The sequence below is a fragment of the Mustela nivalis genome (genome assembly GCF_964662115.1).
Source record: "Mustela nivalis genome assembly, chromosome: 20".
In the NCBI taxonomy this organism is placed as follows: domain Eukaryota; kingdom Metazoa; phylum Chordata; class Mammalia; order Carnivora; family Mustelidae; genus Mustela; species Mustela nivalis.
Window position 1 is genome coordinate 15,372,695 of NC_139039.1, and position 26,624 is coordinate 15,399,318.

General features: G+C 39.7%; 1 protein-coding gene across 1 annotated transcript; it reads right to left on the minus strand.

Moving 5' to 3' along the window:
* On the minus strand, positions 1-26,624 carry MTNR1A (melatonin receptor 1A; the record flags this gene model as incomplete). The annotated part of the gene is made up of 2 exons (XM_082715636.1): positions 1-869; positions 26,399-26,624. The coding sequence occupies 2 exons, from the start codon at positions 26,622-26,624 to the stop codon at positions 1-3; spliced, it is 1,095 nt and encodes a 364-aa protein (XP_082571762.1).

The following is a 26,624-nucleotide window of genomic DNA, read 5'->3' on the forward strand; positions in this document are numbered from 1 at the left end:
TTAAACAGAGTCCACTTTTATTAGGTTATTTTTGGTCATTAATGGAGAGGGTTTGCACTTAACCCTATGTGCTGCATCATTTGAAATATCCACAAAGAATATTCTGACTGAACACAGTGAGACTATAATCCTTCTGTATTCCTTTCTGAAATTTTTGTTCAGTAGCCCATATATGATTGCATTGAGGCAGCTGTTGAAATATGCCATGTAGTAACTGGCCACAAAGAGCCACTCTGGTATCCGGGGCCCCATCCTGGCAGGGTCTGAAGCCACAGCAAGACCAATAAAGTTGAGAGGAGCCCAGCAAATGGCAAAAAGGACAAAAACCACAAACATGGTGACAAAATTCCTGAAGTCCTGTGGTTTCATTTTGGGTTTATTGTTGGGTTTCACCCTCTGTCTGACCTGAAGAACCAGAATCCATATTCTTAGGTAACAGAAGATGACTATCGTCATGGGAACGATGAAATGGAAAACCACCACAGCTATGGTGTATGCTGAACTGATAGACTGTGCAAAGGTGCAGGAGTAGACCCTTGGGTCATACTGCAGGGTTCCGGTACGCAAGTTGGGCATGACCGCCACGAGCGTCAGCATCCATATCAGGAACACGTAGCAGAGGGAATTCTTGTTACTGTACAGCTTGTCATACTTGAGACTGTGGCAGATGTAGCAGTAACGGTTAACAGCAATTCCAGTGATATTGAAGACGGAGCCAATGACACTGAGGCCCATCAGGAAACCACTGATTTGGCAGTGCAGGTAGCCCAGGTTCCATCCATTGTTAAATATAGATGTCAGCACCAAGGGGTAGGGGTAAACAGCCACCACCAGGTCTGCAACTGCAAGGCTCACCACAAATATATTTCCTAAAAGAGAAAGGTTTAGAAAGTACAGGTTACCCCCAGTTTTATATGCATTGCATTGGTTTTCTTTCACAGTTCTTATTTTTTTAAAGAACTGTTTCTGCAACCCCATTAACCTGGCATCACAGTCACTGCCATGCATAATCCATGCATAATGATAGTACCCTCTTCATAAGGCTATGATGAGGCCAAGTTGAGGCATTCCACATCATCTGTCAAATAAGTGTTCAATGACTGTTGTTGGTTGTTGGTGTTCAATAACACTCTCACCTCAATCTAAAGGAAAAGGTAGAAATACTTCTAGATTTCATAAAGAACCCAAAGTATAAAAATTAAACCCTAAATATTTTCTGTGTTAATATAGTAACTCAACACATTTGAAAGTATAAAAACAAGGAACTCCAGTCAAATTTTGTAAGATCTCTGCAAGGATGTTCTTTGCTTTTGCAGCTCATTTGCCTTTGTTTCTTACTATTCCTTCTGCCTTCAATGGCTCTTCTCTCTAATTTTTAAAATGCTACCCATTTTCCCAAATCCAACTTAAATGGAAATGCTCCAAATCTTTACTTATTTGCCCAACTACAGGAAGACCTTCCTCCTTCGTAGGCTTTTATTTTATTTATTTTTTTTTTTAAAGATTTTATTTATTTATTTGACAGACAGAGATCGTAAGTAGGCAGAGAGGCAGGCAGAGAGAGAGAGGAGGAAGCAGGCTCCCTGCTGAGCAGAGAGCCCGATGCGGGGCTCGATCCTAGGACCCTGGGATCATGACCTGAGCTGAAGGCAGCGGCTTAACCACTGAGCCACCCAGGCGCCCTCGTAGGCTTTTAAATAACTTTATTTTATCACATTTAGTTGAGATTAAGTTGTAATAAATTACATTCAATAAAACCTTATTAACTGTATTTAATAGGTACTGGCTAAACAGGAAGGAACAGCCAGGGGTCCTATGATCCTCAAACTTAGAAAAACAAAATTAAAAGAGAGAGAAAGAAGTATAAGAGTATGTGTAGAAAAAGAGGCAGCAAGTAATGGAGTGAGCTAGGAAGAAGCAGGGAAGAACATTCCAGGTGGAGTAACTATATATTTTGCCTTTTATTATATTTATTTGTAAAGTTAGGTTTCCTTTATTTCTATACAGTAGTGCCCTAAGAGTGTGTCCTCCTTATAATAGGATCTTGAATAGTAGATCCTAGTCAAGACTTTTGCTCAACTGCTTGATGACAGATACTAAAATGTGATTTCCCAATATCTGAAATAAGACAACCTTTGTATTTTAGGTTCCTATTTAATTAATTTTATTCCTATTCCTCCAAAAATTGCAAAGAAGTGAAGTTAAAGAACGGTTGTGGCTAAAAAAAGGGAAGGTTTTGTCATAGAGGTAGGAATTTCAGATAAATTGCTGTAAAAACAATTTCTTTGAAAACTGGTTACATGAGGCCAAATTAAAGCAATAAAAACAAATTTATTTTTCCCCAAAGAACAATTTCAATCACCAGTGAAATATTTGAATTCCAAAGTGGGCTTGTTTTAATGAATTTTTAACTCAAAATGCATAATACTTTAAAAATATGTATAATATATGAAATTCAGCTACAAATTACCATCAGAGCAGCCCATTTTTACCCACAACATCACGATGACAAACCGACATAAATAGAGTTATTTTTAAAGAGCTTAAGTATAAGGTAATAAACAATGTCCTAGACTTCTTTCATAGCTTTACTCCTCTGCTCCATTTAGTTTAGAGCAATTATGCTTCTTTTTGTTCATGTCATTACATTAATTAAATCATTAGTTTAGTTTTCTTTGAACTAATCCCCTTTCACAAGTGTCTGGAGAAAGAAAAATTAAGCCATGGACTGTACGCAGATGTGGCTATCAGGTAGCTCAACTGGAAGCTTTGCCATATCTGCTAGGGGTGTGTGTGTGTGTGTGTGTGTGTGTATGTGTGTGAGAGAGAGATGGGGAGGAAGAGGAGTGATAACAGTAATTAAATAACTTCATCCTGATTGTACACATTATAAGATCATCTCTTCCATCTCAGCTCTACGTACCTCCAGAGAGACAGTGATCTATCCTTTTTACAGACACCCGACACTCCCTACAACCAGCTCAGCACTGCATTCTGAAACTCAGAATAATTCCTGTTAATGGCTAGCAAATTGCTTTTCTGTTGGATTCACTTCCACTCCTTACTGCAGAGCAATTATGGACTCCTAGGATGTTAAGATTGAGAGAAATATTAAGAATATGAGTGATCACACAGGGTAATTCCCACTTTTTAGACGTGAGGAAAACAGAAATACAGAGTTCATTTGGATGAAGTCATACAATTAATGCCAAGACAGCACCAGGGCTGTTTCTTTGTTATCATAGTGAAGGGGTAGGAGCACACACCTCTTGGAATGGGCACTGAGTGTGAAGATACTTGTGTGCTTACAAATACTCACCAAAAAGCAATCTCAGCAGAAGAGGGTTTGTTTTCATTTTGTTTTGTTAGCAGAAGAGGTTCTTAATGACACAGCTTGTGGACATTAATCTTTCCTTGGCCATCACTGTCCCTGACCAACAAGCTCAAAAAGTTATCATGCACCAGAAATAGAAGTTACAAATGGGCCCAGCCACATAGACTACAACTCGTGAAAATGATCTGCTTATAGCCACTGCTGTCCTGCTGAATCCCCAAACTGTCTAGAACAGAGACCAACACTGATATGCTGCCATTCTCAGAAATATCAGCCAGACAATGGTGGTAGATTGACCGCATTGGACCACTTCTGTCATCAAAGGGGGAGTACTTTGTTCTCGGTGGAATAGAAGCATATTCTGGGTATGAATTTGCCTTTCCTACCCTTAATTATTCACCAATCAGATATCCATAGAATCCCAAGGTGACTTTGTCTTTGTTTATGATAAAAAACATTGCTTCTGACTGAGTAACTGAATTTGTAGCAAAGGAAGCAAGGCATTGTGGTAGAATGGCTTATGAAGGTTTAGTTTCAGCATCAGCTGAATGAGCATAGGGTAATGTCACCCAGGGTGTAGTATGTGTTATAAATGAAGGACTGGATTCATAGATGAGATAATCAAGTGTGGAAATGGTCATTTTTCCTCTCAGAATTATGCTAGTGACACTCTAGCAAAGCATTTGTTTCCTGTCTCCACAACGAGTTCTGTCGTTCTCAAGTCTTGGTTTCCAAGAGAGGAATGTTCTTTACCAAGAGATATAATTGTGGTTTCCTTAAACTGGAAGTTGAGACTGCCACCTGGCTACTTTGGACTCCTCATTCCAGGAAATCCATAGACTGTGGGGTCACTGTCCCAAGTGAGGTGACTGATGCTGATTATCAAGGGAAAATTGGGTTGGGACTACACAGTAGGAGCCAGGATGGATATGTTTGCTATGCAGGAGCTCCCTCCCCTGAAGTGCCTTGGTACCACCATGCCCTGTGATAAAACCCAATGGAAGGGGCGCCTGGGTGGCTCAGTGGGTTAAGCCTCTCCCTTTGGCTCGATCATGATCTCAGGGTCCTGGGGTCGAACCCCACATCAGGCTCTCCGCTCGGCAGGGACCCTGCTTCCCCCCCTCTCTCTGCCTGCCTCTCTGCCTGCTTGTGATTGCTCTCTCCCTGTCAAATGAATAAATTTTTAAAATCTTAAAAAAAAAAAACCAAACCAATGGAAAATGAAGCATCCCAATTCAGGCAGGAATGCCAATGTGCTAGAGCCTTAGGAAGGAAGGTTTGAGTCACCTGGACAGACAAGAAATATATCTCCCCATCTAACATTATACAAAATTTGGGCCTTGAGTTTGTCTTCATAAGCATGTTTCTGTGGCTCTTGCTATCTTGTTCCTAATTCGGTAACAGTCGAATCTGTTTGATGATTTCACCTGAGGAGAATTCATTTCCTTGTGTGGACTCCCCTTAGTACTCTGGCCAGGGGTGCCCATTACCATGGCAAGCTGGCCTCTGGGTTATTTCTCACATCCTGTCTGTGTCATAGGCCTTTGAGTAGATGCTAGCAATACCTTTTCCAAGTGCCCTCTGCCAGGCTGGTGCACTTACTCCTGAATTTTGATGGGTGTTGGGTGCTTCCTTTTACTCACAGCTCCCTCTTCCAGGGAATTGCCCTCGGTTGAGTAGACAATGAGCGAAGAGTTGACAGTGGAGTATAAAAGCCCCGCCCCTTTGCCTTCAGCAGTTCCAACTTTGTGGTTGGACTTAAACCTAGAGTCCCCGGCTTGTTAGATCTGGCCAAGTCTAGGCTTCACCTGAGATCCCGTCTTTGCTTGACGCTTCCTCTGCCCTAGGCAGCTTCTCTTGTCCACTATAGGTTCCTCCTGAGAGCAATCCCTCAATAAAGCATGAGTAGCAAACCTGCCAGCTCCCTTTTAGGTTCTGTTTGTAGGCAACCTCACGTGGACCTTCAGCTCTGTGATGGGGTTAGGTGGTTTTCTAAAGTCTGCCACTTCTTAGGAAAAAAAAAAAAAAGAAGAAGAAGAAGAATTACTTACTCTGCTATCTGATAGAAAAAAACAAACTAACTAGCCACGTTGGGTTCAAATTCCAGACTTAAATCCTTTTTGGTCTTGTTCTTTATTCTTTTCATCCTTGCTATGTGTATGTATGCTCCCAACATCAAAACAACATGAGACTCTGTGCATGTGCACAGAAGTCTGTCTCCCTCTAAGACCTCTTGAGGTCCAGGACTCTGGAAGCACAGTATCTGGCACATTGCAGGTGCTCAGGAACAGTTTGCTAAATGAACGAATGTACCCGTAAGTCTCTATACTCCACTCATGCAAAGGTAGAAATTAGTTGCTTTTTTGTTCTTATTTGCCAGGATGTTGGTTGGAGAGGCAAAGTAACAGGCAATGTCTTGCACTCTTAAATTTTAAAGGACTATATTTGAGAAACTTGTCTTTGCAGATTGTTAGCGGCAATGCAGACCTTAAGTTTAGAAACAAACATATCTGCATTCAGATCCCGACTCTGACACTTGCTAAATGACCTTGGGTAAGTCATAGCTCCCCGGAGCCTTCATCTATTAATATGTAATAAATCAAGATAATAAGGACATGGTGAGAATTTGAGAGAGTGCATGGAACACCTCTGGCTCTGGATAAATACTCATTCCTTCTCTTCTGCCGTGATGGAAAGCGCATGTCAGGTTTCACAGAAGGCTCCTCCCCTTGTCAGAGAGCCCTTGCTGAGGCAACACGTCTGCAGGCAAGGACTCCTCCCCTAAGCCTTGTCATCTTGCAGAGCTCTCCTTTGGCAAATAAGCCTCCTTCTATCCTCCTGTCCTTCTGGCTATCAGCCCTTTCCTCTCCCTTCAAACAATCAGACAAGGCTGTGCCTCTGTTTCCGTCCCCCATGTTTTAAATTCACCTTCCTGTAACACCTAGGTTCTACTCATACCACATTGCTGAAACTTCTGTCTGGTCATCGGTGGCATTCTTGCTGAGCCTTCTCTCAGCCTTCATCCTCCTTAAAGTCCTGAAACATAATATCCTGTTCATGTAACACCTGTCCACATACTCCCACCTTGTGTGAATAGCGGAAGATACTATCCTGTGGTACCTGATCACATCTAGGAACCTCGCTGTGTTGCCTCCTTCAACCCACTTGCTTCCTTAGCTCTTTGGTCTCTTTGTCTCACTTTGTCTTCCCTGTCCTACTCCTTAACTTGGCTTGGCGGTGACTCCCTAATACTGTAAACATAGTTGACTGATGTGTTGTCTTGACTGTTCTGGTACTGTAGCATGTATGCAATTAAAGAGGCTAAGAAGACTTTATAAGAAACTAACACATAACCTCTTGCTCTAGTCCAGTTCTCAATCAATTTGTAGAAGTGTGAAATCCTGCCAGGAATTCTCATTATCTAGATCTGGTTACTCTTTTCTCATAAGGGTGGTTTAGGCAGATGCCTGTAATATGTAACCATCCACATTACAGCCAGATTGATTCAGCCTTTCCTCTGTAAGCTAAACACAAACTACTGATGTCATAGGGAGTTTGGGAAGATGGCAGAGTAGGAGAACCCTGAGCTCAGCCTGCACCGTGTTTGCAACTAGATACCATCCACATCCAAGTCAGTAAACCAGAGAGCGACCTCAAGACTGGTAGGACCAACTCCACAGCTAAATATGGAGAAGCTGCATCTGAAAGGGGATAAAGATCAGAAAGGCAGAGAGAGGCTACCTGCAGGAGGGAAGGAGCTGCGCATATGCAGAGGGCAGAGAAATGGGCCCTTGTGGCAGGGAGCTCACACAGGGACACCTAATCTCCCCTTTGGTTTTAAAACCAAAGGGGTTGAAAATCATAAGAGTTTGTAAAACCAGCGAGACTTGCAGCCCGGGGCTTAAAAGTCACCTTACTCAGCACTGGGGGAGCCGGGAGGGCAAGTGATAACCAGGTGGCTGCCCTTAAAGAGACAGCAGCCCATATGGAGAGGCGAAGTAACAATAGCAGTTTATACAACACTGGAGGCAAACGGGAGATAGCTCTGTTCATAATGATTTTGGAGCATGTTGAGGGATGTCTTTGAAAACAAAGAAGCTGCAAGTGCCATTTTCCTCCCTTGCCCCCCAGCATAAACACAGAGTCTCTATCATGAAAAGTTATCATTCAGAATAGTTCAGAATTTTCCCCAGACAAACAAAAGCTCAAGACCACTGAACCAGTCCTGCATGAAGTATTAAAGGGGACTCTTTCTTTTTTTTTCTTTTTTTTCTTTCTTTTCAGCATAACAGTATTCATTGTTTTTGCACCACACCCAGTGCTCCATGCAATACCTGCCCTCCCTAATACCCACCACCTTGTTCCAACCAACCTCCACCCCCCCCCAGCCCCTTCAAGACCCTCAGGTTGTTTTTCAGAGTCCATAGTCTCTCATGGTTCACCTCCCGCTTCCAATTTCCCTCAACTCCCTTCTCCTCTCCATCTCCCCATGTCCCCCATGTTATTTGTTATGCTCCACAAGTAAGTGAAACCATATGATAATTGACTCTCTCTGCTTGATTTATTTCACTCAGCATAATCTCTTCCAGTCCCGTCCATGTTGCTACAAAAGTTGGGTATTCATCCTTTCTGATGGAGACATAATACTCCATAGTGTATATGGACCACATCTTCCTTATCCATTCATCCGTTAAGGGGCATCTTGGTTCTTTCCACAGTTTGGCGACCGTGGCCATTGCTGCTATAAATATTGGGGTACAGATGGCCCTTCTTTTCACTACATCTGTATCTTTGGGGTAAATACCCAGTAGTGCAATGGCAGGGTCATAGGGAAGCTCTCTTTTTAACTTCTTAAGGAATCACCACACTGTCCTCCAAAGTGGCTGCACCAAAAGGGAACTCTTTCAATGGAAAGGAGAGACCCAAAGTAATAATGTAAAGGTAGGAAACACAAAAGCAGTAAAAAAGAATATTTCTGTAAAAAGTCAGTCAAGAAACAATAATGTATACCTAAAATGTGGGGAGGAGAGGAGAAACAAATAAGTTCAAACTTAAATGACCATCAACTTAATATGGATTGCTATATGGGGAAGAGGTTATATACAAACCTAATGGTAACCATATATCAAAAACCACTAATAAATATGCAATGAATAGAAGTAATCCAAATGTATCATTGAAGAAAATCAGCAAAACATAAAAGAGAGGAAGACAAGAAAGGATCAGAGAAAATCGTCAGAAACAACCCCAAAACAAGTGATAGCATGGCAATAAATACATATCTACCAATGATTACTTTGCATGTAAATGGACTAAACACTCCTGTCGAAGGAGAGTGACAGAGTCACAGAATGGATAAAAAGAAAAATAATAACCATCTACATGCTACCTCTAAGAGACTAATATAGACCTAAAGACACCTGCAGATTGAAAGTGAGGGGATAGAGAAACATCTATCAAGCACATGGATACCAAAAGAAAGCCAGAGTAACAATACTTATATTGGACAAAATAGACTTTAAAACAAAGACTGTAAGAAGAGAAAAAGAAGGAAACTATATAATAATAAAGAGGATAGACCACCAAGAAATGATAATCGTAAACATTTATGCACCCAACATAGAAGCACTAAAACAGTTAATGACAGACATCAGGAATTAATCAATAATAATACAATAATAGGGGACTTGAACACCGTGTTTACATCAATGGACAGATCATCTAAACAGAATTAACAAGGAAATGATGGCTTTGGATGACATGCAGGAAGAGATATGGATTTAACAGTTATATTCAGAACATTCATCCTAAAATAGCAGAATACACATTCTTTTCAAGACTTTCTTTTTCAAGACACATTCTTTTCAACATTATCCAGAATGGATCACATATTAGACCACAAAAGTAGCCTCACCAAATTCAAGAAGATCCAAGTCATACCATGCATCTTTTCTGACTGACCACAATGCAATGGAACTAGAAGTCAACCACCAGAAAAAATCCGGATAGACCACAAATGCATAGAGGTTAAATAACATGCTACTAAACAGTGAATGGGTAACCTGGAAATAAAAGAAGAAATAAGAAAATACATGGAAATAAATGAAAATGAAAACACAATGATCCAAAATCTCTGGGATGGAGCATATGTAGTTCTATGAGGGAAATTGATAGCAATACAAGTCCAGCACAAGAAGCAAGAAAAATTACCAATAAACAACCTAAAGGAGCTAGAAAAGAACAAACAAAACCTAAAGCCAGCAGAAGGAATGAAATAATAAAAATTAGAGCAGAAATCAAAGATACAGAAACAAACAAAACCACAGAGAAGATGAAACTAATAGGTGGTTCTTTGAGAAATCAATAAAATTGATGATGTACCTCTAGCCAGACTTACCAAGAAAAACAGAAAGAGGATTCAAAGAAAATCACAAATGAGAGAAGAGAAATAACAACCAACATGACAGAAAGACAATCAGAAGAGAATATTATGAAAAATTATATGCTAATAAATTGGACAAACTGCAAGAAATGGATAAATTCCTAGAAACACTGGAACTCCCAAAACTGAAACAGGAGGAAATAGAAAATTTAAACAGACTGATAACCAGCAAAGAAATTGAGAGTAATCAAAAAACTCTCCCAAAAAACAGAAGTCCAGGATCAGATGGCTTCATAGGTACATTCTACCAAACATTTAAAGAACAGTTCATACCTATTCCTATACTAGTCCAAAAAAAGAGAAAAGGAAGGAAAACTTCCAACTTCTCTCTATGGGACCAGCATTGCTTTGATACCAAAACCAGATAAAGACACTACTAAAAAAGAGAACTATAGGTCAGTATCCATAATGAACATAGGTGTAAAAATTCTCCATAAAATACTAGTAAACTGAATTCAGTAATACATTTAAAAAAATCATCCACCACAATGAAGTGGAATTTCTTCTTGGATTGCAAGGTGGTTCAACATTCACAAATCAAACAACGTGATACATCCCATCAACAGGTTAAATGATCAGAACCATACGAGCATTTCATTAGATGCAGAAAAATCATGTGAGAAAGTTCAACATCAATTCATGATTTAAAAAAAACCCTCAATGAAATAGGTTTAGAAAGAATACACCACAAGATGATAAAGTCCATCTATGAAAAACCCACAGTTAACATCATCCTTAATGGGGAAAAAGTGAGAGCTTTCCCCCTAAAGTCAGGAACAAGACAAGATGTCCACTCTCACCACTTTTGTTCAACATGGTACCAGAAGTCCTAGCCACAGAAATCAGACAACAAAAAGAAATAAAAGGAATCCAGATTGGTAAAGAAGTAAAACATTCACTATTTCCAGATGGCATGATACTCTGCTTTAGAAATAAAAATATATTCACCCATCTTAATTCTACCCAAATATTAAATAACAAAGAATAGACTTTCCCAGAACGTTGTATTTAAAGCACAATGAACTTTAAGTTTAGCAGTCCTGTAATCCTTACAGTATTAGTAGTGTCCTAAATTTAAAAGTGAGGAAATTAAGCAAGTAATTTGCCCAAGGTCACACCCACTGGATGACAGAGCCAGAATTTTATACCAGGTCCATTGGTCCCAGAACCCACATTATTCAAAGGGAACATATTGCCCCCAGAACTTGAGTCTGTAATAGAACTAATTTTCTAGAGATAGGAATGTTTTATTTATAAAGTGTTATATATAAAATAACTTTGTATATATATTGTATTTATATGTATTGTATTTTATAACCAATATAAAACATAACCTGTTTTGTAAATAGGCTTTTAAAAAAAACACTTACATGGTAAGGGGCACCTGTGTGGCTCAGTCGTTTAAGCAACCAACTCTGGATTTTGGCTCAGGTCATGATCTCAGGGTTGTGAGATCAAGCCCTGTGTCGGGCTCCACTCTCAGAGGGGAGTCTGCCTAAATTTCTCTCTCCCTCTGCCTCCCCCCAAAATAAATAAATAAATCTTTAAAAAAACCCAAAAAACAGTTTGTGTTGTAAAAGAATGTAATAATACCTATATACATGGCCCAAAAATGAAAATAGCTCAAGGTATTCTAAACACAAATATAGGAAATAATTAAAGGTAAACTAATAGGATGAATTAAATAACAAAGGTATACATGCAATTTAAATTATTTTTTAAAGATTTTCTTTATTTATTTGATAGAAAGATCACATGTCACAGGCAGAGAGGCAGGGGGGAGGGTGGGAAGAAAGCAGGCTCCCTGCTGAGCAGAGAGCCCGATGTGGGGCTCGATCCCAGGACCCTGAGATCATGACCTGAGCCGAGGCAGAGACTTAACCCACTGAACCACCCAGGTGCCCCTTAAAATTATTTTTTAATTGGAAAATGAAACTCTTAAAAGTAAAAACTAAAATTTAAGCCAAATCTTAAAATAAGAATGAATTAGCTGGAATAGTGTTTGTCTTGCCACAGAACTCTGTCTCCGGCTCCAAAATCATACTAGACCTGGCACAGAGGAGATATCCAACAGACATTTAAAAAAAAAGAAAAGAAAGGAATTAATGCATGAAGGATAAAAGCACATTATCCTTTTCAAGAAAACATAAGAAAAGAGTTTTATATTTTGAAGTGTGTTAAGAAAATTATAAAAGATATTTATCATCTTCCATTTAATAACTATGAGAGAAAATGTTTTAAAATTGAAGTTAGCAGGCTGGTAGTCAAATTTCCAAGGGGTATTTTTCCAGGCTGTATTACTTCCTTCATAGATGCAAAGCCAATGTATTGTTTGCCAATAGCTATGCTTTGTCTCCATTATTGACAATTTTTTTGAAGTTCTCTCCTTGATTCTGCCCCATGTGTGAAGTAGCTTTCATATTTCCTTATTTTTTTTTTACTTATTCTTTCACCTGATGTTAATACTAACATTTTATTTATGTATTTTTATTTTTTAAAAGATTTTATTTATTTATTTAACACACAGAGAAAGATCACAAGTAGTCAGAGAGGAAGGCACTGGGGGGGGGGGCAGGCTCCCTGCTGAGCAGAGATCCTCATGTGGAGCTTGATCCCAGGACTCTGAGATCATGACCTGAGCCAAAGGCAGATGCTCAACTGACTGAGCCACCCAGGCACCCCTATTCATATATTTAAATTTGAATTTTAGCTACACTACAAATAACTTATTTTAAAAATTATGTTAGTCACCATAGTTTTTGATGTAGTATTCCAAGATTCATTGTTTGCGTATAACACCCAGTGCTCCATGCAATATGTGCCCTCCTTAATACCCATCACTGGGCTAACCAATCTCCCCCACCCCCCTCCCTTCTAAAATCCTCAGTTTGTTTCCCGGAATCCATAGTCTCTTATGGTTCATCTCCTCCTCTGATTTCTCCCCCTTCATTTTTCCCTTCATTCTCTTAATGTCCTCCACGCTATTCCTTCTGTTCCATTAGTAAGTGAAACCATATGATAATTGACTTTCTCTGCTTGACTTATTTCACTCAGTATAATCTCCTCCAGTTCCATCCATGTTGATACAAATGCTGGGTATTCATCCAAGGTGGTAATCTCAGTGTGGTTTTGATTTGAATGTCCCGATGGCTAATGAGGATGAACATTTTTCCATGTGTCTGTTAGCCATTTGTATGTCTTCTTTGGAGAAGTGTCTTCACTTCTTCTGCCCATTTTTTGGCTTGATTATTTGTTTTTTGGGGTGTTGAGGTTGAGAAGTTCTTTATAGATCTTGGATATCAGCCCTTTGTCTGTAGCATCATTTGCAAATATCTTCTTCCATTCCGTGGGTTGCCTCTTTGTTTTGTTAACTATTTCCTTTGTTGTGCAGGAACTTTTAAAATTATTTTATTTTATTTTATTATTTTTTTTTAAGATTTTTTTTTTTTTTAATTGACAGAGAGAAATCACAAGTAGATGGAGAGGCAGGCAGAGAGAGAGAGAGAGAAAGGGAAGCAGGCTCCCTGCTGAGCAGAGAGCCCGATGCGGGACTCGATCCCAGGACCCCAAGATCATGACCTGAGCCGAAGGCAGCGGCTTAACCCACTGAGCCACCCAGGCGCCCAAAATTATTTTAAATTTTTTCATTTTCAATTGAAGTATAGTTGACATACAGTTTTAGATTCAGGTGCACAATATAGTGATTCAGCTTTCACATACATCACAAAACACTCACCAGGGTAAGTTTAGTTACCATCTGTCAGGCAGTGTCTTTTAAAACAACTGATGAGTACTTCATCTACCAACCAAGTTTTCAAATATATCTTGAAAAATTTTTCTGCTAAATAAGCATGTTTCTAGTCTTAAACATTTACAAATGCCTTAAATACAAAAGTCTTAAACAAATGCCATGTCTTATTTTTATTTGAAAAGAGAAGAATTTTAAGTGCCATGATTGAAAGTAATCTCTTTGAAACTAGGATCCATGTTTTACGCAAGCTTAGTATGTTGTCTTGTATTTTGACAAACCAACAATAATTTGCTGACAATTTCTATTCCATCTTATGCTGTAAGTATACAATAAATATTTATTTAAATAAATATTCAATCCAGTAAGCTCCAAAAGCACTCCAAGATCAGAGCAGGTAAGCGTCCTTTTAAGCCAGAAGCTCCACAACTCAAATTCAACCTAGGTAGCCTGAAAAAATATTCAGCATGAATATTTATTTTTTTTTCTTATTCTTTTCACTTTTTCTGAGACTGCATTCAATGTGATTGCCAAAGCGGATAGCTCTGCAGAAGAATAAATCCTAGAGAACCTCAACCAGGAAATCCAGAATTTTATTCCCCAATTGTAGCATCATTGAATTTCACTGAAATTTCTTGAGATGTCAATAGAGCTGTCACATGTCAGATCAACTTGGTTAGGCAACCTGTTTGAGAAATTCAGGATGCTGATTAAGGAAGTATCTTTAGACTCCTTAGGAGAGTCTAAAGTGGATGATAGCAGAATGGATGATACTGGTGATGCCATTTCTGAGCATGAACAACTGCCTCCTGAAAAGCAATTAATTGGGGCACCTGGGTGGCTGAGTCACTTGACAGTTGGACTCTTGATTTTGGTTCAGGTCATGACCTCAGGGTCCTGGGATCGAGCCCTGTGTCAGGCTCCACACTCAGTGGGGAGTCTACTTGAGATTCTCTCTCCCCTCGCCCCCGTCCTTGCCTGCTCACACATGCTCTTTCCTTCCCTTTCTCTAAATAAATAAATCTTAAAAAAAAAAAAAGTCAGTTAATTGCCTCTGGTAGCTTAGAAAATCCTGAGAGTGTATGTTTTTCATTTTTAGGAAATAGGGCATTTCTGCAAGCTAGGCAACTTAAAACTCCTTAGGAAAAGGAAAGAAAGTCAAGCTACCTTATGAAGACCTTAGTATTCACCTCAAATATTCCAATTATCTTTTTTTTTTTAAGGCCGCTAATAAAGAATGAGCAGAGCAAGGTCCAGAGACTATAGATATTTTTCAAAAGAGGTATTTTTTCAATGGAAAGTGTAGCTGACACACAGTGTTACATTGGTTTCTGGTGTACAGTATAGTGATTTGGCAGCTGTGTAAGTGATGCTGTGTTCACCACAAGTGTAGCTCCCATTTCTCCCCATACACTGTTACAGTACCATTGACTACACTCCCTATGCTGTACCTTTCATTCCCATCCTCTATTCATTCCATAACTGGACTCCTGTACTTCTCACTTCCCCATCCCCATCCTCTCTGACAACACAAGTTCTCTGTATTTTTGGGTCTTTTCTGTTTTGTTTTGTTTAGATTCCACATACAACTGAAATCATATGGTATTTGTCTTTAACTTATTTCACTTAGCATAATACCCCCTAGGTCCACCTGTGTTGTCACAAGTGGCAAGATCTCATTCTTTTTTATGACTAATATTGCATTGTGTGTGTGTGTGTGTGTGTGTGTGTGTGTGTGTGTGTATCCAGATACACTACATATTCTTTATCCATGCATTTGTCAATGGACACTTAGGTTGTTTCCACATCTCAGCTGTTGTAAATAACGTTGCAGTGAATATAAGGGTAGATATCTTTTCAGCTTGGTGTTTTTTGTGGAATTGCTGGATCTTATGGTAGTTCTATTTTTAAAGTTTCTGAGGAAACTCCACACTGTTTTCGATAGTGGCTTCACCAGTTTACATTCCCACCAACAGTGCACAAGGGTCCCTTTTCTCCACATCCTTGCCAATACTTGTTATTTCTTCTTTTTGATAATACCAATCCTAACAGGTATGAGGTGATAGCTCATTGTGGTTTTGATTTGCATTTTCTTGATGATGAGTGATGAGTGATGTTGAGCATCTTTTTATGTGTCTTTTGGGCATCTGGATGTCTTCTTTGGAAAAATGTGTGTTCAGTCAGATCTTCTGTCCATTTCTTATTCAGATTGTTTTTTTATGTTGAGTTGTATAAGTTCTTTATATTTTTTGGATATTAACTCCTTTTCAGATGTATCATCTGCAAATAACTTCTTGCATTTGAGTTTATTTTTGTATATAGTATAAGAAAGTGGTCCAGTTTCATTCTTTCGCATGTAGCTCTCCAGTTTCCTAGCACCATTTATTGAAGAGACTGTCTTTTCTCCACTGTATATTCTTGCCTCCTTTGTCATAAATTAATTGATCATATAAGTGTGGGTTTATTTCTGAGCTCTCTACTCTGCTCCATTGATTTATGTGTCTATACTTTTCTGGTTATTACTGCATGTATTATATCTTGAAATCCGGGATTGTGATACCTCTAGCTTTGTTCTTCTTTCTCAAGATTGCTTTGGCTTTCGGGACCTTTTGTGGTTCCATACACATTTCAGGATTATTTATTCTTATCTTGTGAAAAATACTATCGTGTGAAAAATACCTTAGCAAATACTATGGTGTTTTGCTAAGGATTGCATTGAATCTGTAGATTACTTTGGGTAGAATGGACAGCTTAGCAATATGAATCATGAGCCTGGAATATCTTTCTATTTGTGTCACCTTCAATTTCTTTAATCAATATTTTACAGTTTTTGAAGTGCATCTCTTCCATCTCAGTTAAGTTTTTTCCTAAGTATTTATTCTTTTTGGTGCAATTGTAACTAGACTTGTTTTCAATTCAGATATTTTTGGATATCAGATATTTTTAAAAACAGAGATAATATCAGATATTTTAAAAACAGAGCCATCAGATGTTAGTAAGAACTAAATGCAGGAGGTTTAATTTAGAACATTTTATCTTTGGTTAACTTTCAGATTTGACAAGAGAAAAGTTATTATGATAAGCTCCATCTTATCTGTAATTAATTTAATGCTAGAAACTGCTACTTTTTTTCCTTTTTCTTTTTTTAAAGATTTTTATTTATTTATTTGACAGAGACACAGTGAGAGAAGGAACACAAACAGGGAGACTAGGAGAGGAGGAAGCAGGCTTCCCACAGCAGGGAGCCTGATGCAGGGCTTGATCTCAGGACCCTGGGATCATGACCTGAGCCCAAGGTAGATGCTTAACGACTGAGCCACCCAGGCACCCTGAAAAATTGTTACTTTCTTATGAGATGAATCTTGGAGGATCCAAAGATCAGATCCAAATTTAATCATGTAGCCCTCCAAATCAGTGATGTATTTAGGAGTCTTAATCCACTGCCATAAGGTTTCCAAGCAATTCTGAGGATTGCTTTGGCAAATTTGGCAAAAATTTAGAGTTCGTTAATAATATACTACACAGACCAGAAAAAAAGGTCATGAAACTTTAAACAGTGGCTAAGAATGCAAGGGTAAAAAGTCAATAAAATGTCTTTAAAAATAAAAAATTGCCTGAATCAATAATTTCGAATCTTAGAAAGAGCTACAGGAGGAAAATGTCAACAGTACTGACAAGAACTCTGTCAGATTGAGGATTATATTAAACATTGATTTTGTTAGCTTGAAATCATTTTCCAAGTCTGTACATACAGTCAGGTCATAACTTTTTGAATGTCAACGTACTTGTCTGAGAAATTTCTCGTAGCTTCCAGAGCTGATTCATTTTAAATTAGAGAACAGCTTGGATATTGAAATTATCAGCCTCTCAAAGGTTGGATATTAAAACAGTCTTGAGTCACAGTCCTACTTGCTATGGAGAGAAAATGTTTATTATGAAAGGGAAAATTGTGACATCAGAGAATTTGTGTAATTTCCATAATGCCGTAAAAGAAATTTAGATCCTATATCTTTAGTTTCTGATTGATTTCACTTCTTACTGTTAATATTGTCCATTTACTTAAAAAAAATTAAAAAATTACATAAGAACTACTAATTATAGAATATATTAATAATGGGCGCCTGGGTGGCTCAGTGGGTTAAAGCCTCTGCCTTCAGCTCAGGTCATGATCACAGGGTCCTGGGATCGAGCCCCACATCGGGCTCCCTGCTCAGCGGGGAGCCTGCTTCCCCCTCTCTCTCTGCCTGCCTCTCTGCCTACTTGTGGTCTCTGTCTGTCGAATAAATAAATAAAATCTTTAAAAAAAAGAATATATTAATAATAACATTATAATGTCATTATTTCTGTGGTATTTTACCACTTCAAAGTCATTGGTTGAAGGACAGGTGGATGGATGGGCAAAATCTTAATCTATCCTCCTAGCAACCCTGTGAGACGGGTACTCCACTGGACAGATGGAGAAACTAAGGCTTGGAGAGATTGAGTAACTAGATCCCACACATAGCACAAATAAAAGTATTGCAGACATGAAAGACTCAGCCTGGGTCTGATTTTAATTCCTGTGCTCCTTGCACTGTCACACTGGGTGGGTCCCTGGAATAAGAAGTACTGATCATTTATCTGTGAATTTGGGGTTTTTAGTTTTCTTACATACCTGAGGAGGTTTTTAAAGGACAAAATAAACAAAATGTGGGACAGTGCTTTGAAAACTGAGAATTGCCCTATGTGCATAAATACAAAGCACCAGACATTCCAAACAGGAAGTTATTTTTCTGCTTCATCTACAGAAATCAGATCAAAATAGCTGTCTCTGAAAAGTAAACCACAGACTACAATTTCACCAATTTCCTACTTTAGTTTTCTCAAGCTTGAGAATGTTTCAGACACAAATCAATAAATTTTTAAAATAAAATCATAGGGTTGAAAAACTAAATTCCTTTAATTATTAGGATTAGGTTGATAAGGATGCTAAAAATACTCATAATTTCAAGTGGAAATGTTCACCAAAAGATGACCAGCTTTTGTAAAATCAGTTATGGATGGACCAGAACAATTAAAAAAAAAAAAAGACAAATTTTATCAAAAAAAGTTTAATATTTTCAATCATTACAGCAGAGTAGATCATTGGGGGGGAATATTGTCTGTTTCAATTGCCCATGTCCCAGAAGTTAGACCTTTGTTACAGTTCTATTGACCTTATAGCTGATGTCCATGGATATTAAGTGAATCACAGGAAAGCATCACTTTAAGAAGAGACTATAGGATGCAAAATGAATCTTTATGGAGAAAGATTTCTGAAAAGATAAACTGCCTCAGTAGAATTGTCCAAAATGCATTTTCTTTTTCTTTTGAGACTGGGGCAATTGGCGCATATACAGATGTTTTGTTTTATGTTTTCGGATGTAACGATCCCACGGAACACTGGTTTTCAATCGCCAGTAAATCATGTAACTAGCCACCTTTAGGACCTGGATAGAGACATCATGAGTTGATTTTGCAAGAGACATTGTCTGATTCTTTAATTTATAACGTGGTATAGGGCTTATCTTCCATCCACTTTTGAACACGTAAGTGAGAGGGATGTGCTCACTCCTGTGAACCCCCCTGTTCTTTAGATGTGTGTTACCACAAATGGAATGGCCAAGCTGGCAGCCAATTTAGGCTGTTCCTCCTAACAATGTAACCAAAATGTGGTTACATTTTGAAGGGGGCCCTGCTGACAGACCTAGAAGAACCTGACTCCAGTAATGCTCCGTGAGGAGGACTGTTCACTCGCACACACCACACATTAGCTCACCACCTGTGTCCCCAGCTCATCCCACCCGAACACACAAGAACATGCCTGAGTCACAGAGGACCAACCCATTGTTTCTGTGTAGTTGGTTTCTTCATTCTCTTCCAAGAAGGGAGAAATCTATATGGGAAATTTCTAAAACTTGTGTACATGTGTTAGGAAATAAAACAGGGAAACCAGATGTCATACAGAGGTCTTTTTCTCTAGTAGATATACGACAAGTGACCCAGGTAGTTTAGGACAAGTGAGGCACACTTTCACGAGGACACCGTTTCCTGGTGTCTGAAATCACTGCCTGTGTCTGTCATTGCACCCACAGTTCTTATACTTCACAGGGAGTTTACTAACCCTGTAAACACAAGGCTACCAGAATCGGAAAGGAATCACAGATTTTGCGCAGCCCCATCATTTTACTGATGTGAAAACAGTACAGGGAAATTGGGGGATGATTTAGCTACAATTGTAAATCCATTCTGTAAAGAAGAACTAGAGTTCGGTTCCTGGATCTATTCTCCTTGCAAGCTCCTCCTGGACGATCTGCTACATTTGTCCCCAGCACAGGAGCCCTGGACTGTGTGTGCGTACATGTGCTTGCATCTGTTTCCACCCCATCTCTGATGACTTGCCCCTGAGCTCTGTCCCGACATTTCTAAGTTAGGAAAGGAAACTTCCATCTGTCCCTTCCACACCACTCTTCCCCATTCCCACAGGATCCCATGAGGGTCAGAACTTAGAACTTGCTTTCAGGAACTCGTGAATATCAGATGACCCAGCAGTTCAGAAGACTATTTCAGTGGGCCAGCCCTGAAGCCAAGTGTCATATCATATATTCTTTTAAAACATTTATAAGTGAACTTCTAGAATATGTTTAAGTTCAGGGCTGTCTTTTTTGCTGATGCACAACAGACCCAGGAAACAGATACACATGTGACCTCTACTAAGGGATCAAACCTAATGATGATGATTAAACGGTACTGAAGAACAGGGAGTAAGAAATAAAGAGGAAGAAAAAAAGAGAAGGCAAAGGAATAAAAATGAAAGAAAAATGAAAGCCAGGAGACAGTGAACAGAATGGCCAAGGGCTCAGTCAAGGTAGCTGGGTCCCCTTCACTGAGACCCAGCCTGGAGTACTGGTGGACTGATGGTGAGAGTGGCCACGGGTCACGGAGAAGGCAGTGAGCCTCAGCCTTCAGTATCTGAGCAAGGACTACAGAGAGAGAAAGAGCCAAGTTCAGTACAGACAACCATCTGCTTGTGGAGAGTAGAGGAGGAAAATGGACATCGGTGGCCTTCCGTACTTAGACAAGGCATAAGTTCTAGTTCAAGTGGTGACTAATAATAATACTACTTCTATCAACAGCCTCATTTCATTTCTCTGAAGTGATGGTCACATGTATGTACATAAGGAAAAATACATTAAGCATGGTCTTTGAGTTGCGTACTCAATTGTGTGTCTTTTGCCTCGATTTAAAAACAGTCTTTTTTCAGTAGGCATGCACTCCTGAGACTGTAAGCATCTTAAAAACAGGCCTGGGGCATCCCAGGTTGAAACTCAGATCTCTGGGCCCTAAGTTCATGTCTCTTTGCAGCTTCTCTGAGTAGTAATGCAGAATGGAGAGAGAGAACATTCCATGTAGGCCTAAAAGAAACAAGTGCAAGCGGTCTTGCCGCCAACGAGTTATACTCAAGCCCGTCGTGCAGAGCTGATGCTCCATTCTTATAGCCATTCTGGGGAACTTCTTGATTTCAAAATAATAATAAACTCCTTTAGGTAGGTATCCTCCTAAAATCTTCTGGCCCTGTATTCTTAAACAGAACACAGTGGATGTGACTGGACCTTTCCTTGAATACTCAGGATCACAATGAATAAATACATTATTGAACTATATGTTTTCAGGAGCAGTTAATGGTGAGCAGTTATTTGCTTTATGACTTGCCTCCCAAAGATTGTGCTTGTTTAGTTTTTCTTTCTTTTCTTTTCTTTTCTTTTTTTTTTTTTTAAAGATCTTATTTATTTATTTGAGAGACGGAGATCACAGGTAGGCAGAGAAGCAGGCAGAGGGGCGGGGAAGCAGGCTCCCTGCTGAGCAGAGAGCCCGATGTGGGGCTCAATCCCAGAACCCTGGGATCATGACCTGAGCTGAAGGCAGAGGCTTCAACCCACTAAGCCACCCAGGCACCCCTGTGCTTGTTTAGTTTTTCAGACTAGCTTTTATTGAGTTTATTTCAACCCATGCTGTTTGCCGCATGTACTGTTCCTTTAAATGTATCAGTTATCTTCCTAATTTATGACATAGTCTGGACACTAGCCTCTCTCTGCAGGGTACTCTAAAAACCAATCAGCTCTGGGAGAAAGCCCACTATTTTTGGTTATTTTTATTTTTATTTATTGGCTATATTCTAGATAGGTTTGATTGCCAAATAATTGAATTTTGAATACACGAGATATGACCATACTCTAGCTTAATTTTTTAAGTAAAAGTTTTAGTTAAGCATGATGTATATAGAGCAAAGTACACAGATCATAAGTCTACAGTTCAGTTGTTTTTAACAGATTTCAACCAAAGAAAAGGTTCTTTGTGAATGTCTGGGTGGCTCCGTCAGTTAAGCATCTGACTCCTGATTTTGGTTCAGGTCATGATCTCAGGTTCCTGGTATTGAGGCCAAGGCCCAGCCTGACTTCAGGCTCCATGCTCAGTGGGGAATCTGCTTGAGATTCTCTCTTTCCCTCTCCCTCCGCCCTCCCCCTACACACACACACACACACACACACACACACACACACACACACACTCTGACTCTCTAAATTAAAGTTCTTTTGGGGACACATGTATGGCTCAGTCGGTTAAGCATTTGCCTTCAGCTCATGTCACGACCCCAGGGTCCATGCTCAGCAGGGAGCCTGCTTCTCCCTCTGCCTTCTTCTCCCCCTGCTGTGTTCTCTCTCTCTTTGATAAATTAATAAAATCTTTAGAAAAATAAAGTTGCTTTTAACATAGCTTTGTTAGATATACCTAGCAAAAAGAGCACATAACATTACCTACTTTGTCAGTTTCAAAGTATGCATCGTTTTCCGTATGCAAAGTATCCTTTCCCATATGTGTGAGGCTAAGAAATAGATACTTTCTGTATTTAACATACGTGTAAAATAGAGGTTAGATAACTGATTTCTCAGATCACAGAGTAGAGAGCAAGGATGGTAATCCTCGTGTGCCAGTGCAGGAATCTGCCCATTACTATTGCAATGAAATTTACTCAGAAGGAGCAAATAAGGTATCATCGATTCTAGTATCAAAATTTGGACAGGAGGGAGCAGACATTCTGCCAGCACCTAAGATCATGGTGGACGTTTGAAGCCTGTGTCTGCTCTGACAGACCAGGGTCCCTGATGTACAGCTGTTAAAGATCATGAATTTCTTCTCTGGGAAGTCGAATGTCAACGTGCTCTCTTGGCAGCAGTGTGGGGAGGGAGCGTGGGCATAAGTGACCCTGCCATTACACCAGATGGCCAAAAGAGAGCTCAAAGCTTAAGATGCCTTAGCATTCTTATTTCCTTATCTCATTTCTTCTATTTTCTTCTTTGCATCTTTTATCCTTAATGCCCACACAATAATGTAACTGAAAGGGAGGGATTGTACAATTGTAAGAACTTTGGATAAGCATCCCAAAACTCAAGTGAAAATCAGCTATTTCTCTTCCCTGTTTCAAATTACCATCCATTCTAGAAAGCCTCACATGGTTTGAGCTGGAACAGTGGTACATCTGAATAAAGAGTCCCAATTACATAAATATGAAAGTTCAAAAGCTTCACAAACTAAAACTCACTTCAAGTCTCCCCATTAGCTACAGAAAGGCGTTTATAGACTGCCCTGCTGAAAAATTGCTTAGCACCTGAACAGAATACAAAATACAAAGTTGCATAGAAGGTGCATTTCTTCTAACTCGTTTTCATAAAACAGCAGAAGTAGAATTATTTCGGGCATGTGAATATTTTTTGAGAGGAAAGTTCCTGCAAGCTTCAAACTTGCCAAGTGTTGCACTTGTTGCTACTAACAAAGCAGAATGAGCTCTAGGGGCAAGCTCTGTGAATTTTATGCCCCACTCCACCACTTAAAGGATGCCTTCAGTTCCTCCTTTGTAGAAGAGACTAACAGTGGCATCTCTCACCACAGGGCTTCCCTGAGAACTCGGTTCACATAGCCTTCAGAACTGTGTCTGGCCCACAGACAACTGCTTTTAGTGCCAGAAGGGAAAGAGACTCTTTTTTGTTTGTTTTCACAAGGGAACAAAGGAATGCAACAGACAGGTCAAAGCAAAAGTCCTATTATCAAACCCTTATCCAAGGAACCAAAATAATCAGTAGTGCAACACAGAGATTACAAAGCAGATTAACCTGTCATAACGGAGTCAGCTTCCCCGGACCCCAGAGATAGAAGGGACAGACTTCTAGACTGTCAAGAAATCAGCCACGATGAGAAAGCAGCCTTCCCCCACAGCTTCTCTCCTGGGATGAGACAGATAATTCTTCTTAATTTTTTTTTTAAGATTTTATTTTTGAGTAGTCTTTACACTCATCATGGGCCTTGACCCCAACAACCCCAAGATCAAGAGTCTCACGTTCCATCCACGGAGCCAGTCACGTGCCCCAAGACAGATAATTCTTCTACCATGCTCCTAGCACTGCATTCTCTCAAACCCTTCTTTATTCCCCCATCCAATTTATTTAAATTAAACCAAAAGCAAAAATGACTCACCCATTTTTCTCATCCTCCTGTCCCCCCCCACCGACCCTCTGGCAACCATCAGTCTATATCTATGAGCTTGTTTGTTTATTTATTTATTTATTTATTTATTTAAGATCTCACATCTAAGAGAGATCATATGGTATTGGTCTTTCTCTGACTTAATTCACTTAGCGTAATACCCTAAAGGTTTATCCATGTTGTCAAAATGGCAAGATTTCATTCATACATACAAATATGTGTATAACTTCTTTATATATGTATTCGTGTGTGTGTGTGTGTGTGTGTGCGCGCGCGCGCGCAACATTTCCTTTATGCATTCATCTGTTAGACGCTTAGGCTGTTTCCATATCTTGGCTACTGTAAATAATGCTACAATGAACATGGGGGTGCAGATACCTTTTTGAGTTGGTGTTCTTGTTCTCTTTTAATAAATACCTAGAAGTGGAGCTGCTGGAATACATGGTAGTCCTGTTTTTAATTTTTTGAGGAACTTCCAAACTGTTCCACAGTGGCTGCCCCAGTCTGCATTCCAACAATTTACAACAGTGCACAGGGTTCCCTTTTCTCTCCACATCCTCACCAACACGTTATTACTTCTTTTTGATGATAGCAGTCTGGTGGGTGTGAGGTGGTATCTTATGGTTTTGATTTTTATTTCCCTGATGATAAGTGAGGTTGAGCATCCTGTTATGTACATGTTGGCTATTCAGATGTCTTCTTTAAAAAAAAAAAAATTGTCTATTCAGGTCCACTGGGTAGCTCAGTTGGTTGAGTGGCCAAATCCTGATTTTGGCTCAGGTCCTGATCTCAGAGTCCTGGGACTGAGACCCCAAGTTCTCTACACTTAGACACAGAGTCTGCTCAAAGATTCTCTCTCCCTCTCCTGCTGCCCCCCCTCCCCCATTCAAGCTTGCTCGCTCACTCACTCTCTCTCTAAAACAAAAAAAATTCTCATTCAGATCTGCCCATTTTTCAATCAGATTTTTTTTCACTACTGAGATGTTTGACTTCTGTATATATTTTAAGTATTAGCCCCTTATCAAATGTGATTTGCAAATATTTCCTCCCATTCAGCAGTTTGCCTTTTTCATTTTGTTGATGATTTCCTTTCCTGGGCAGAAACTTTTCACTTTGGTGTGGTTTCCACTTCTTTATTTTTACTTTTGTTGCTTTGGCTTTTTTTCAAAAAAGCATCATGTAGACTGTGTCAAGGAACTCACTGCCTGTGGTTCTTCAAAAAGTCTCTTTTTGAAGGCAGAATTCCTCTAGTTTAAGCCAATCATATATGAAATGAGGTTATTCAATGGACTAACTCAAATTCAGTTCATGGTATCAGGTGATAATCAAGTTACTTCTTAAACTACTCACTGTCCCAAGCATTAAAATGAAAAGGGGTCCCTCCCTGGAGAGAGCTAAAGAAAATCACAGCATTGATCAACTACTCTATTAGAGCATTTTTCCTTCCCCTCCTCTGCCCACCTCCAAAATGTCAGCTTCTAAATAAAGAAGTAGGCACTTAATCTAAAGATTTGAACATCCAGTGTCCTCTGGAAAATCATCCCAAGAGAAAGCTTCATTTCATTGCTTGGAGGATAAAGCAAGATTAATTAACTCAAACACAAAATTAGCTTGAGTAGCATATTATATGTAAGTATACTCTTTACTGTAACATTTCCTGTTTTAAAATGGAAACTTGTTTAACTTGGAGGAATAGGAATCATGTGTAGGAAGCTTGGAAGTCCTTTTAAATTGCATGCTAAAAACTGAAAACTACTCCAGGACAACAAAACTAAAGAAAAGCTTCTCATTTCACAAGCTTATTATTTTCTCCTATTTTCACAAAGGTGGGGAGAGATTATCTGAAAAAACCAAGCAACTGATAAGTTCATTGATCTGATTCGGCAGGACTTCAGGAGGAACTTTCTGCATCCTGCATCTGATGTGTCTCAATCCAGTAAACCTCACAAATTGACCACTGTGCAGTGGGGCTTTCCCCCAAAGTAAAGAGAACCTGACTTGGGCAAAGTGTTTTACCCCTTAGGGACTTAAGATTTTTTGTTTCATTGTGAGGGGTGGGGAGGAGGGAGAAAAAGGAAAAAACCAAAACAAAACAAATTAAAAAAAAAAAAAAACAAACCCAAAACTTACACAGGCAGGTTAAAGGAAAAGTAAATTGACAGGACTTCTCTGTCCGGTGGGAAAAAACTCAAGTCACCTTTTTTAGAAAAAGCTAATTGACGGCTAATGAGGGGACTGTGTTCTGCAAAGGGGACAGAAAGGGGAGAGGCGGCCGCCGGGTGGACGTAGTGGGCTGCCCGGCCCCGGGAGCCCCTACCTGCGTTCCTCAGCTTCTTGTTCCGATACACGGACAGGATGACCAGGAGGTTGCCCAGGACGTCCACCACGATGGTGAAGATGAGGATGAAGGCAAGGGTGCAGGCCACCCAGGAGGGTCGCGGCCCTGCGTCCTCCCCGCCTCCCGGGGCCCGCTGAGAGGCATTGAGCAGCGAGCTGTCATTGCCCTTCGGGGTCCCGCCCGGCGCACCCCACAGCCCGGCCAT